The sequence below is a fragment of the Maylandia zebra genome, linkage group LG13, assembly GCF_041146795.1.
Source record: "Maylandia zebra isolate NMK-2024a linkage group LG13, Mzebra_GT3a, whole genome shotgun sequence".
Classification (NCBI taxonomy): domain Eukaryota; kingdom Metazoa; phylum Chordata; class Actinopteri; order Cichliformes; family Cichlidae; genus Maylandia; species Maylandia zebra.
The window spans coordinates 25,939,188-25,952,683 of record NC_135179.1 but is presented as its reverse complement, the minus strand read 5'-3'; the positions used below and the strand labels follow the sequence as shown (position 1 = coordinate 25,952,683).

Here is a 13,496-nt window from a genome sequence, read left to right as displayed (position 1 = left end):
AAAAAAAAAAAAAAAACGAATCAAATGACAGCAGTGCACCAATCAAAAGATATAAAAAATTCAGTAACTTACTTCTAAATTCATTCACCACCCGTCCTACACGAAACTACTCCAGGACCACAGTACTGACTTTCAAAGTAATTGCAGTCCCAACATGTGCAAAGTTCAGGCTTTTGCCCCCTTTTAATATTCTCGACCTAATTTCAAGTGGTTTTTTTGCTGCTATGGTACAGGACGTTTTTGAAAAAATATATAAAAAATATTCAAAAACATGTACATGTGTTCAAATGGTTAGAATTTCTTACTGTAATGTTAATAAAAAAAAGTCAAATTAGTCAAATTAGTCTGAAAACCTAGTGTTATTTTAAATAGCTCTATAATAACTCTCCTTCAATCACCGTGAAGGAGAGGTCAGAGGTCACACCCCACTCTACACCCCTAAAATATCAGAATTGATGTAATTGTGTTTACAGACAGAATGACACACATGCTAGTGAAAACATAACCGCGTTGGTGGAGATAATAAACATGTAATTTTAGTATTATTATTACAGTGTGCCAATGTTACTATTAGTAAGACCACCTAATGAATCAAGTTACAAGTTGGGCTAGAGACACTCACAGAGATGACATCAGTGTTGATAGGACTCATCTCAACTACGTTGGCATTATATGGCTCGTCTCGCCACATGGGGGCATTGTCGTTGATGTCCAGGATGGTGATGTTCACCTAAATTCAGCAGGAGAGGGAAATTATTGTCATTAACTGACTATACTGATGCAATATGATGAGCCAAGTCCGATTACTAGTACCTCATAGCTTTTATACTACAGAAAAAAAACATGCCATGGAGCGTCTATGCTGACGAAGCAGAATTTATTGATGTCAAATTATTGGTTGATGAGTGATATAAAATTGTTACCGTGGCAATCCCAGTCTTCTGCTGTGGGCCCACGCCTCCATCCACTGCTCTGACTATCAGGATGTACTCTGACTTCAGTTCACGGTCAAGCAGTGCTGTGGTAGTAATCTCTCCTGAAACACACATGGTATCAGATCAAAAGTGCCAAGAAAGGAAAAAGAAAACAACAAGAACAACAACAGCACACACTCAGAGAGTGCAAACCCCCGCAGAGACAGCTCACTTTACTTTAGCAAACAGTATTATATTTTATATGTATTCATTTTGTTTTATTTGTTCTTATTAAAGGTACTTTAAGAAGTTTGTAGAGTAGTAAAAAAAAGATTTCTTTTTCTTTTGATGAGGATCGCTGTGGACACGGGGTGCAAGCCAGTCACAAAGTGCACAGAAGCAAAGTAACCAAAAAAAGGTTGTGCATACACAGATTTAAGTAAGCCATCACTTCCAGCATGATCTTACAGTCAAATCTAAAATCAGTTTTCCCTGGTACAAAGACACACCATGCACACACATGTACCTGAGCGTGAGTTGAGACGGAACTGAGAGGAGCCCTCCAGGGAGTAGATGAGTGAGGCCTGGCCAAACTCCCGCGAGGCGTCCAAATCAGTAGCATTCACAAGCAGCACAGTAGCCCCTGCAGAAGGGGGGGGGGGGGTTAGACATAAAGAAAGTTACAACTCACTGAAGTGAGAGACAGTATCATGGAGAAAACATGTGAAGTCTAGGAAAAGGGAAAGAAGGCAGGGATAGACGAGCAGCAGAGACAGACTGAAATGGCAAACACAGAGCTAGTGTCTTCACCGCCCCCATCCACAACTCGACTGATGGCATGACAGTGAGTGGGTTTATGGATTAGTGGATTATCAGCTTGTTTGGCACAGCCCATACTTGGCACAGACTTGATCAATACCCTGGCAGGCAGAGGGGATGAGAGGCTAGCCAGAGCCGCAGGGTTAGCCCTGAGCGCAGCCTTGCATCCCAAGCCTCGGGCCTTCAGCTCAGGGCCAAACACTTTAGACATAGTCTCCTAAACCTCGAGCCCCGGCCCAAGCAGCTCAGCTATGCGCTCCTTCAAAATCGGGCCCGAGGAATAAAAACTGGCCAGGATCTGGCAGAACTCGAGACAGAGAACAAGGCGGTCAAATATCTCATTTCCCTCTAGCGACTGGAAACTAATCTATTGTCTGGGATGAAAGAGTCTTTTGAATGCATGCATGAGAATGAATATAGCATCCAGTGATTTCCCTTGAATAGTCAATATCCTATTCTGACTGAGAATTTTAAAACATTATGCAAAATCAAAACAAATAAGACAGTGCAGGCCAGAGGATGGAAATAAAATAAAACATTTTAAAAAAGAAAAAAAAAAGGAAACACAGCCCCAAGACAGCAGAGCCATTTGTTGTATATCCTAATAGTAAGGCAATTCGAGTGAGTGGTGACTGTATGTGCAACACATGGTGTTTGTCTGGAGTGTTTAAGTGCTGTGTTGGCTGCGCCGACCAGAAAAATGTATTCTAGCAACTAAACTGTAACCCCAAACGTATGAAATGACTCACCAGCGATAATGTTCTCGGGGATTTTGATGATGTAGGACTGTTTGCTGAACTCGGGTGGGTTGTCATTTTCATCCTGGGGGAGGTACAAACATCAACAACAGCTTGAGTCAATGTGCTAAACAATGAGAAAATGCTAATGTTGCTTAAAAAAGAAGAGTTGCTGAAACTGTCGTCACACATTAACACTGAGATTAGCAAATTTGGGAATTAAGACAGTGAGAAGCACAAACGTTTTTAATAGCATCAGTGCTGGTGGAATCTCTTTGAAGATGGCTACTGAGCTGAAAGACCCTATAATATATTATTTTATGACTTCAAACACTTTGTCATGCCGGCTGCTGTTTTCACTGTCCAATCAGAAACTATTTTGTGGCTACTACACTAACTATCCCACCAGTGAATGCAATGTTAGGTGTTTTGTGGCTTTAGGAGAAAGAAAGTAGGCTGGACAATAAGTGGATTGATGCTCAAGCTGAGGTAGATATTAAAAAAGAAGACACTGTTGCAACAATATATGAGAAAATAGTTAGAAACATTATTATTATTGCTTCTAATGGCACTGCCTGAAGCAAAAGAGTAATCAGGGCCTGTATACTGATAGGAATCACGGACTAGAGCGTGCTACAGCTTCTGCTGAAAAACAGACTTTGTAAGAGTATTTACATTTCCTCACAACCTCCCACTCGCTGAATTAGACTATTTCACACCAACACATCCAGTTGTGTGGCTATTCACAGAGAGTTTCCCCACTGTGTGAGCCGCTGAGAAATGTTAACACTTTAACAACAGTCACTGGCACTATTATCTAGCTGGGCTCTGTGCTACGCTGGCGCAAAGCATTGTGTGTATGTGATGCTGCCAGCCACTGATAAACCCCTGTGGTGTGAGTCACGACACTGTGGAGGACAGCAAGAGAGAGAGAGAGAGAGAGAGGGAGAGCATAATGAATTTGGCACATCTCTCCCAGTTGTTTTACACAATATTTCTCTCTCTTGTAGGATGTGTACAGATATGATTACTGTCCGTGCATATCAAAGAATATTCCAACTGGATTCATCCATTCTACCGCCATTTTTTTCCCTCTTATGAACAAAAGGTTTCATGTCTAATTGATGGCTATCATGGGAAATGAGCTTAAGAGCCAGCAGAGAGACTGTTTATTAGTGTTGGGTTGTTCGTTATATTTTTACAGCTGTATTTATTGCACCTTAGCAAAGGTCAATATTCATTCTTTTTTTAGTCAACAAAAATACAATATTACACCTACAACCTGATTAATGTGAGAATTTGGACACATATTAGACAGCTTTCTGTGACCACAGTTCCAACGCGAGTCGTCTTGAACGTGCAAGCATGATGTCATTACTGCCTTTAATTAGGACATTTGAACGACCTCCGTTCACATCAGCATTCAAACATGGTTCAAAGATAACTTAAAAACCCAAAAGCATCATGAAATGAAACCATATAGGTGAAAATTTCCCGTGCATAGCATCACAATACGGTCTGTCCCACGAAACAAAAGAGAATTCTTCATGTACACATTTGCAGGGAAACATGCATCAAAAGCTCTGAATCACTATCTTGTAGGATCAGAACCCAGAACCTCATGCAGAGTGTTTTCTTTCCTCCATCCTTTAATATATTAAAACATCTGTGATGCAGTGCGGGTGCGAGTAGACAGCTGTGACTTTTTCTAGTGCCTCAAAATAAGACATTTACTGATAAGACTGACAAGCGAACTGGAAGCTCAGATAGCTGCACAGACTGCGATAAAGCTGCAGACAAAGTTGCAGTGAGACACGGGTTAAAAGGATTGAGAAGGTAAACAGTGAAGGAATACTGAAAGCAATATGTAAGTCAGAAACATATGAAACAATCCACCAGATGAGGCTGGTGACACCTGTCACAAACTGCAATGTGGATTTTTATAAGTATAAGGAAGCTCTGTGTTCATTCACTACATATGATATAAGAGCTCTGTGGGCTTCTTTCCTATTTTTTAAAGGGTTTGACAAAAGTGTCTTAAAAGTGGGGAGACTGTAAGGATTTCTGTCGCAGGGTCTGGAATTAGAAAGAATCTCAGCTTTGATCAAAATAGTTACTATATAAAGAAGTTATTTACGTTGTGAAATATTAGTTGCAAATAAAGTCAATAAATGGGCATCTTTAAGTCTTAATGAATTACATGCAGGTTCCACATCAGCTAATCTTAAGAAAGAAAACAGAGGTTGAAGGCCGCTAGGGTACTAGTAACTTTTTTAAAGTTGTGTTTATAATCCTAAAAGTGCCAGCCGCTTAAGCATGCTGCACAATGGTAATGGGGAAATGCATGTTTTCTCTGATAGATTTAGCATTACTAACCTCTGTGACCTCTGTGCAAGCACTCTAGTTACACTGAACTGTTTGAGCCCTCTTAGACCTACCTTTCAGGTTTTATTTCCTGGAACAACTAACAAACCCCTGAACCCAGAACAACTAAACTTCAAATCACATCTGCTTGCGGGTTTGCTGTAAATAACTTTGGAAGAACACCATTCAAATGTATTTGACATCCCGGGAAAAGATGCCATCCCGTTGGTGATAATGTGAGGTCAATAACATTTTTAGACATAAGCAAGGCTTCATAAAAGCTGCTATATGCCGATGGACAGTACATAGCAAGACGTGACAGTTGTTGCTTAAGGTCATTAGTCTTCATCTAAGAGAATGTACAAAGCACCGGATGGTAGAAAACGTTCACAGCTTGAATAAGGCTGCATACTTGTGATGTTTATATTTGGGTTATGCAGGTGGAAAACATGCTGAAGATTTAACCAAGTCAAAAGCTGTGTACTCGCAAAATACTGCTCTGTGTCTGCATTTGTTGACAGCTGTCAGCAAAAACTGCAGGAGGAACTGATACTTGAACCTCCAGTTGTGGCTGTGTGTCATTAAGTTGTTGCTGTTGTGTGTATGTTGCAGGGTTATACTTACAATCACCTCCACCGTAACAGGAACAGTGCTGTTGAGGGCTGGATTTCCCCCATCTTTGGCCATCACTGTCAGATAGATCATGCCCTTGGGAACCATCTCATAGTCCAGAGGTCTGATGACACTGATCACTGGAGGAAGGTGCACAAACATCACATCTTAGTAAAATTGCTGGTCAAATAATTATTATAATCCCAAATAATCCAAGCAAAAACTTACGTATAAACAATCCTTGGATATCTAATCTGTTTTTAGCTTAACGCGCACACTCTTAAACTCAACCACATCTGCGTACCTGCGTAACCTTCCACCATGATGATACGGAAGTAATCAGGGAAGGCCGACGCTGAAATGATGGTATATGTCAACACGTTGTTGGGAGGAGAATCTTCATCTGTAGCCTGTGATTGGGCACAAGGTGTGCGAGAGTAGACGATGTTAGTGACTTGTGGCTCAGTAGGCCTTTTTATACATCCGGTGTGTCTTAATGGTGGCAGACGTAATGCTGGAAGAGTGTGATAGCATGCTGGCTTAGCGGAATCAAAGGTGTGCTTTGTGCACAAAAGCTTCAGCTTTCTGGATCTGCTTTCTACACATGCATACAGTACATTACCACCTCCACTGCCGGCTTCAGGGCGGTACCTCAAAGCACTCTTATTTTGCCTTTTTACCTTTTATATGGAGCAGTGAGGTGTAATAATGGTGGGGTTTTCCCACCTTGAAAAGGGAGTGCAAAAGAAGCTATTGACAGGCAAAGTCTCGCAGAGTGCGATGGGACAGATGTTGCATTAGACAGTGATAATATTTATGACTATATGTCTGCACAGCATGGGTGTTTTTGAGTCTGAGTGTATATGTGCAGCCAGGAAAGTGTCAGTCAGCGTCGATATGTTATTGGACAGATTAAAGCTGATTCTGGCTATTAGTGGCGCAGGCGTCAATACTGGATGAACACCAACCGAGCCTAGACAAGCCAAGCAGGCAGAGGACAGATGAAACCGTACTTTGCAGGTCTAATCCACAACAACAACAACAACAATGATGACACCCCCTCATTATTCTCGAGTTGGCAGGAACTTAAACACGAGTCCTCCGGCTGTGAGGGGAGTCTACTGGGCCCTCACTGGCATCATTAGAGGCTGGACAGGCTGTCAAAAACACTCACTTGTTTCCCTCCATAACACAAATCTCTCCTCTTTGATTTAACGCCAGAGTGTTGAGTAAGCAATACCTTTCTTCCCCCACAACTTCCTAAGCTGTGGCTTTCTCTTCCAGACCGTCTTCCTCTATCAAATTCCGACAAATAGTTTTGCATTACCACTCAAAGGTAAGAGGAGTTGGGGGCAGCAAATCAAATAGATGAGCGGCTAAGGAAGCAAAGGAATAAGGAGTGTTGAGAAAATGAAAAAAGATTTAGCTAGAAAGCATAAGCGCAGTGGTAGGAGGCACAAATCTCCAAGGCAAAAAGCAAACAACACAAGAGCCTCTCTTTGCTTTGTCTCTCAAAACACCCTCTCCTTCTATTTCAGCGTTCTTTCGTTTCCTCCATCCCTCCCTGTTTTCCTGGAGTACTCTGTGTGTGCGTGCGCGCACATTTATTTGTGTGTGCACAAGAGGTTCCAAGGCATACTGCTGACACACACAATTATGCGACCGGCTCCCTCCCTCCCCTTCCTCCTGAGGCGGCGTATTAATATCAGCAGCGTTTAAGGTTAGCTCAGACTAATCAAACACAGCGAGCCAAAGCACTGAGCCTGGCCATCAGCTCGGTTCCCACAATGCAAAAGGCAAACTGCCATAGTGTAACCGTAGCAGCGTAAAGCCACAAGGGATGTAATAATCTTTCTCTTGTGGGTGCAATCAAAGCAAACACTGACCCACTGGTTACCACTGTGCCTGCGCACCACTGCCTTATGTGTGGCAGTGACTGATGGCCAACACAGTAAGCTGACCTGTTCTTTTTGGATACAGTGCAGACAAACATATTACTGCGTGATTACAGTAACAGAGAAGGAACACGGAAGAAAGACGAGAAGGGCAGCAAAGCCAAAAGGTCTGGGAGTCAGATTTGTGGTGGGGTTTGAGTGAGATTCTGTATAGCAGGGTGTAGTTTTTATGTGAATGTACCAAATAAGTGCAAGAGAACACGGGGAAATATTCTGTCTCAGTGCTCAGTGTGTGGAATAATTTCATTTCAAATCAATAATAAATAAACATTATTTTTTATCTTACAACGTAGTTTGTTTATTGCAACCAAACAAACTGTTGCTATGCGGCACTTCAATACCATTATGGATGTTGATCTTAGTCTCGAGTGTTAATATTTAAAACCCGCGATGGTCACAGGTGTATGTTTATGGGGTATTTTACAGCAGCTATAAACGGGACACGTTTACAACACTGTCTTGTAAAGAGCATGTAATTTTGCCAACAAATTGTACAGTAAGCATGCTTTAAAAACTCCACCGCCTTTTGTGTGTAGGTGCTTCTTCGACCTTATGCGTTTATAATCACCCTGATTCGTGCCACTGACTGCACAGTCTGTTCGTTCTCTCGCAGAGAGCCCACGTACGCCTCCTTTTGGAAGAGTGGCGCGTTGTCGTTGACGTCCAATACGTTGACTCGGACCCTCCCCGTGGTCTCCTCCCCACCGCCGTCCTTCGCCAGCACAGTCAGCGTGAAGCGGCGCATTAACTCATAGTCAAGGCTGGCCTGCAGAACGACCCAGCCTGTCTCTTCGTCAATTGAAAACCTGCAAGAGAAAAGTGAGGTTAGAGGCCCATTTTTTTCCTCCCTGTGACTACAAGTGCACCGCACTAACTTTATTTCATAAGATTAATATGGCTAGCTCTGGCTGTAAGCACAGAAACCCCCAACACTGTCCCACGGACCACTCTCTACCACAGGAAATTTACATCTTTGGACTATAGCTCCAAAGGGGCCAATTAATTCTGGCAAGCAGCCCCAATGAAACTAGAAATCCAGAGAGTAGTTAGAAAATGACACAGCTCTGGGTGAGAGCCCAGTGGTCCCATGCAACTGGCACCCAAATCTTTTGTTTGTGAAAGGGAGCCAATCAGGAGAAAGCTGGCTTAAGAGATGGAGAAGGTAGCTAAAGACAGATTTTAAACTGTCATGCAAAGCTGCTCAAATATATATAATACAGAGTTGTGAGCAGGGAGGTCCCCGTATTGTGTTAAATAAATAATTAAATTATTTTGTTAAAGACAGAAAAATATACATATTATAGGAAGCCACAGTAATGGTGGTCTTTTAAAACACTGGCGATTATTAATGAGTGAATTATGTGAGTGTTAGTTTTTCTAGGTGTTTGTGGCCTGAAAAGAGCAGACGTTGAGATAAGCGCCAGACATTGTTGTAGCTCAGCTGTCTCTGGTGATGCTGTGTGCCAGAAACAGTGCGGTACAATTGTTAACAAGGGGCCAAATAAATGAAAAATTAATGTGTTTGTGTGTGTGTTTTTGTGTGTGTGGACTGATTGACTATGTGTAAGTGAGTGTGTGTGTGTAGCTGTGTCTTACTGGTCTGGCTCATCAGTGAAGTAGTACCGCACAATCCCAAAAGTGCCTGCATCTCCGTCTGTGGCCTAGACGGGCAAAAACCCCAAAAAACAAAAAGAAGACACACATTTAAAATCATGTTTATTTTTGTTTATTTGCTTCCCAGTAAAGTTTTACAGTATGTTCAGTTCCTGTCGTTTGTCGATTTTAATTTTTTATCCTGACTTTTTTTTTTTTTTTTTGCTTCTCATCCACTTTAACTTTTGAGTCACTTTCAATTTCAAGCATCATTTGGCTAAACTATTTTCATGTGGAAAAAAAAGTTTTGTGCCATGTGTCTGTGTACCTTGATTTTCTGTGCTGTAGCCAATTAGGAAGGGAAGTTAATGTTGAACTTTTGCGACATGATAGCAAAGACACATTATAATCTTTTTTTTTCACAAACCAGCCATGAAATATTCATCCCATTCGAGACAATGTATCTGTTATGCTATTCCTCTGCATACATTTGTGCCTGTCTGTGTTGAAGTGTGGGGCAGCATGAGCTCACTTGTCATGACTGCACTTTGCTCCTTTTCCTAAATTTCTCACTCTAACAGCTGTCTATGACTCTCTGATAAAACATGAAAGCCATGCTTCACGCTCCAAAGGTGTTGATTGGATTAAGTCTGATGGGAGGAGTGATACATTTTCCTCACCCGCATGACCCGCAGTTGCCTTAAAAGCAACAACAATTGCTGTCATAAGTTTTGCAGATAAAAGGGGTGTCAGAAGAAATACCATAGAAAGAGCAACACTTTTAGAAATCTTGTGCTTAATGAAATGCCACATTAAAGCAATCTGTCTTTGAAAAAACACACACAAACACACACGCCTGCTTGTGTACATGTGAACTGGCGTTGTGTTGGCGCTGATGGATCGAGGCTGGAGAGGGTGTTGTAATAGAGTTTCACTTGAGTGCCTCTACAGTCAGTTGAAGGGCCAGACTCAAACGTGTCTGCAGCCTGCTCTGTCAACCACAGTGCTGGTCTCTGTGATTCAGTGATGCCCCGATACCGACCTTATTATGTGGACCTCTGCGTACACGTGTGTGTCCAGAGTGTGTGCTTTTTTTTTCTGGAACGCAGCTGTGACATGTCCTTGTGAGCGCGGATAGCTGCAGCTATCAATGTGTTTTCCACTTCCTTCTAAAAATTACCCTATGCTGTTTAGCTGAAGCTTGTAATTTCACAGAGCTTCGAGTACATTGTCCGGGATGGCAAATCGATGTTTCTTTTTAATGTCCGAACGGCCCTTTCTCAGTTGTCAAGTGTAATGGAGCACATCCTGCTGAACAAGTAGAGAGCGGGTTGCTAAATACAAACGGAGTGTTTGGAAATCCAGTCAGGTTCTAATGTTAACCTTTGAGTTTTCATCTATTGAGTCTGAATGACTTCATCATTTAATGCCGCTCAGCTGGCTGCCCCCCCCTTCTCCGTCTTTGCATTGCAGCCCATCCCTTCTCCACTATCTTCCCCTTTTGCCTGCTGTCTTTTCCTCACTTTCCTCCCTGCATCCGAGCGCCTTTCCACGTTCTCCCCTCTCCTGCACGTATCTCCCTTAGCACACCCTTGGCCCTCGGTGCCTCCCTCCCTCCCTTTGCTCCCAGGTGAGTGACAGGCCCATAAGTGCTCCAATGATAGTGGCAGGGGTGTTAGCGTGACAGCTATCGAGGCAGTGACAGGAGCCCGAGCCCAGCCTGGGAGCCAATGTCGCTTCTGCTGCTACAGCCGAACTGCTCTCGCTACGACAGACAGACAGACGGGGCAGAGCGAGAGACAGGCAGGGAGAAAGAGAAATGAAGAGAGGTAGACGGCATCCACTCCCGTCCAGTCATTCACCAGCCAAACAATCGCCATGGTCCAGTCACTTTGCCAACTGTATGTCAAAGACTTTCAACTTTAGCCACAGAAGGCCCTCAGCAGATGGACGGCAGAGACTGGTTGGCAGAGGGATTTTGCAGCCACTTAGCATCCTGGGAATCGGAATCATTGACACCAGTGTATTATGCACTTGCCCCTCGTTGCCATGGCAGCTTAAACTTCTTTCTTAGTCAGTGAGTTGGAGGTGATAGAAAAGTTGAGGTGGGGTGCACAGGGAGAGAGTGAGCGTAGGACTTAATGAGGAAAGAAATGACATGGAAATAAAGCTGGGCAATGTGCCTTACTAATGTGACTAAAATCCTAGCAGACAATTACAACCACCATTTAAAGTGCAGTGATGGTTCACGCGGATAAATAGTTTTCATGCTAATGGATTCATGAAACACGACTTTTTAGGGAGCCACTGAAATAACTGAAAAGAGAAAAACTCAAAAAGAAAAAAAATAAACTGTAAAGGAGGCATTCTGGTAAGTGAATGCTGTATACCAGGATAGCACAAAACACTTTAGGTATATCACTACTGTGTTCTACTACTGTGTACAGACTATGGTGCAGATGTACTGATAAATACCGGGCCTAGACTGTAACAGCGCTGAGGAGGAGGGCACTGAGGTATCAGAGTCAGCGTCCTGATCAGAGTCCAAACTAAATTGTTAAGAAGTTTCTGCACAAAGAGTCACAGTGCTGCTGATTGCCACTATAAACTCTGCAAACCCTAGGGTCCTCAGGCAGTAACTACAAAGAAGAAATTAGTTCTCAGTTGACCAGTTTGGTTAAATGATGTGTTTCTTCACATCACAGGGGCAGAGCCAGTAGGCAAACACAGTTCTGTGTGTGTGTGAGTACCTGTGTATTTACCTTTGTATTTTGTATTGGATGGTGTGTGTATGTGTGCGCATATGTTTGTGAACATGTGAGAAGGATACACATGGACAGAGATTCATAGGTTCATTCAGTTTTGAGGTAAAAATGCACCCAAACCATTTACAGTATAAACAGCTATTATTACACTCAATTGCTTTCAAGAGAAAACGGAAATGAGAGCTTCCCCTCAAGGATGGCTGAGAGACAAGGCTAGTCTGTGTGCGTATGTGTGTAAGTTAGGGCTGGGATTGAGGGAGTGGGGGTTTGCAGGGCCGTTTTCCTTAGCGAGGAAGCTGCACGGGCTTCTCTATCTTGAGTGAGCTAAAATTTGAATTGATTGGCTACCAAAATTGCTTTTTCTGCAGGAGCTTTGGAGGCATGGAAAAGGAAACCAATTACTGCCTGTCAAAGCATGCTGTCAAAATAGAGATGACCCCCAGTCCCAACACAGACAACCTCCTCTGTCTCAGTGTTGCACACCTAAACACAACCACAAAGAAGGGATAGCAAATGCGGACCCACATGTGCACATAAACAGTAAAAGTAAAGCTGTCCAGTCTGTGAGAGTGACTGTGGAGGAGGCGGTCCACAAGGTTATCGTCCTGAACTTGGGTTCCTCTGCTCTGGTTAGGTTTCCACACTACTGATTGTGGCAAAATCATAGATTAACATTCATAAATGCTACGTAAGAATTAAGGCCCAGAGAACAATCATTTAATCAAACACTCCTACATCATTGTGAATACTTAAATCAGTACACGTACAGTACGTTACATGTACAATGTTCTTTGTGAATAGATAGTGCTAAACAGTTTTTAGTGTAAATTTGTGCCTTTTGTTTTACACAATGAATATGGCGCTTACAAAGAAGACGAAGAAGAACCTCTTTTGCCATCTCACTATATACGATATATAATTAAAATAAAAAAAACATGATAATTTAACATCCATGTCTATTTTTCTATACATAAGTAAAGTGAAAAATGGACATAGTTATATATAGTTATAAATAAAAGACAGAGGTATTTTCAGGTCTGAGACGTAAAACCAGTACAAGGTGTCTTAAAACTGCACTTTTTTTTAAAATGACCAGCAGGTAGTGAGTCCTCTGGATGCAAAAAGGGTGGTATACAAGTCTTTGGTAAAACGGCCATCGGCTTCCTTGTCTGTAACCTCAGGCTCATTTATCACGTTGTTAGGCAGTAAGCGTGTAGTGTCGGTTTCACAGTCAGATCGCATGACGCATCCTTTTTCAAAATAAAATGGCGATGGTGAACCGTACTTCACTAACTGTCAAAATATACTTCATTAAAAGAATTCTGTCACAACAGCTCTGCTTGTTAATCATCAGCAACAAACTTACAAACCAGCAGTCAGAAGTGATTAAATTGCTTTGAAATACTGTATACACATGTCACATGGTAATATCTTTTGATATGGCCATGTGGTCCACATAATAAGTGAAGATGCCCTTGCTAAAGTTTAGGAACTCCACAATCAACATTACGCAACTTCTTTAATGAACAGATTAATGCAGGCTGTAGTGGTCTAAATTAATCAGATCTAATTGACATTAAAAGCTTAATTAAAGCCAGTGTTTCCTGTGTTGTGCATTGGTGGAGTAATGTAAGTGAACTTACACTACAAAGTTTGGGGAACACCGAATTGCTTTGTTCAACTTGAATGCTGCTTTCTGGAACTTGAAATTGTATAAGCAGAAGTAAATGGTTGGAT

At 42.2% G+C, this 13,496-nt stretch overlaps 1 protein-coding gene across 1 annotated transcript in view; it reads right to left on the bottom strand.

Moving 5' to 3' along the window:
* Positions 1-13,496, bottom strand: part of cdh23 (cadherin-related 23) — a 193,578-nt gene that overhangs the window by 47,945 nt on the left and 132,137 nt on the right. The window contains exons 14-21 of the mRNA XM_076891868.1: positions 8,998-9,062; positions 7,970-8,207; positions 5,751-5,856; positions 5,459-5,586; positions 2,483-2,555; positions 1,441-1,557; positions 924-1,036; positions 623-730 (exon numbers count right to left, since the gene is read on the bottom strand). Of these exons, the coding sequence (XP_076747983.1) occupies positions 623-730; positions 924-1,036; positions 1,441-1,557; positions 2,483-2,555; positions 5,459-5,586; positions 5,751-5,856; positions 7,970-8,207; positions 8,998-9,062 (948 nt within the window). The remainder of the gene's footprint in view (positions 1-622; positions 731-923; positions 1,037-1,440; positions 1,558-2,482; positions 2,556-5,458; positions 5,587-5,750; positions 5,857-7,969; positions 8,208-8,997; positions 9,063-13,496) is intronic.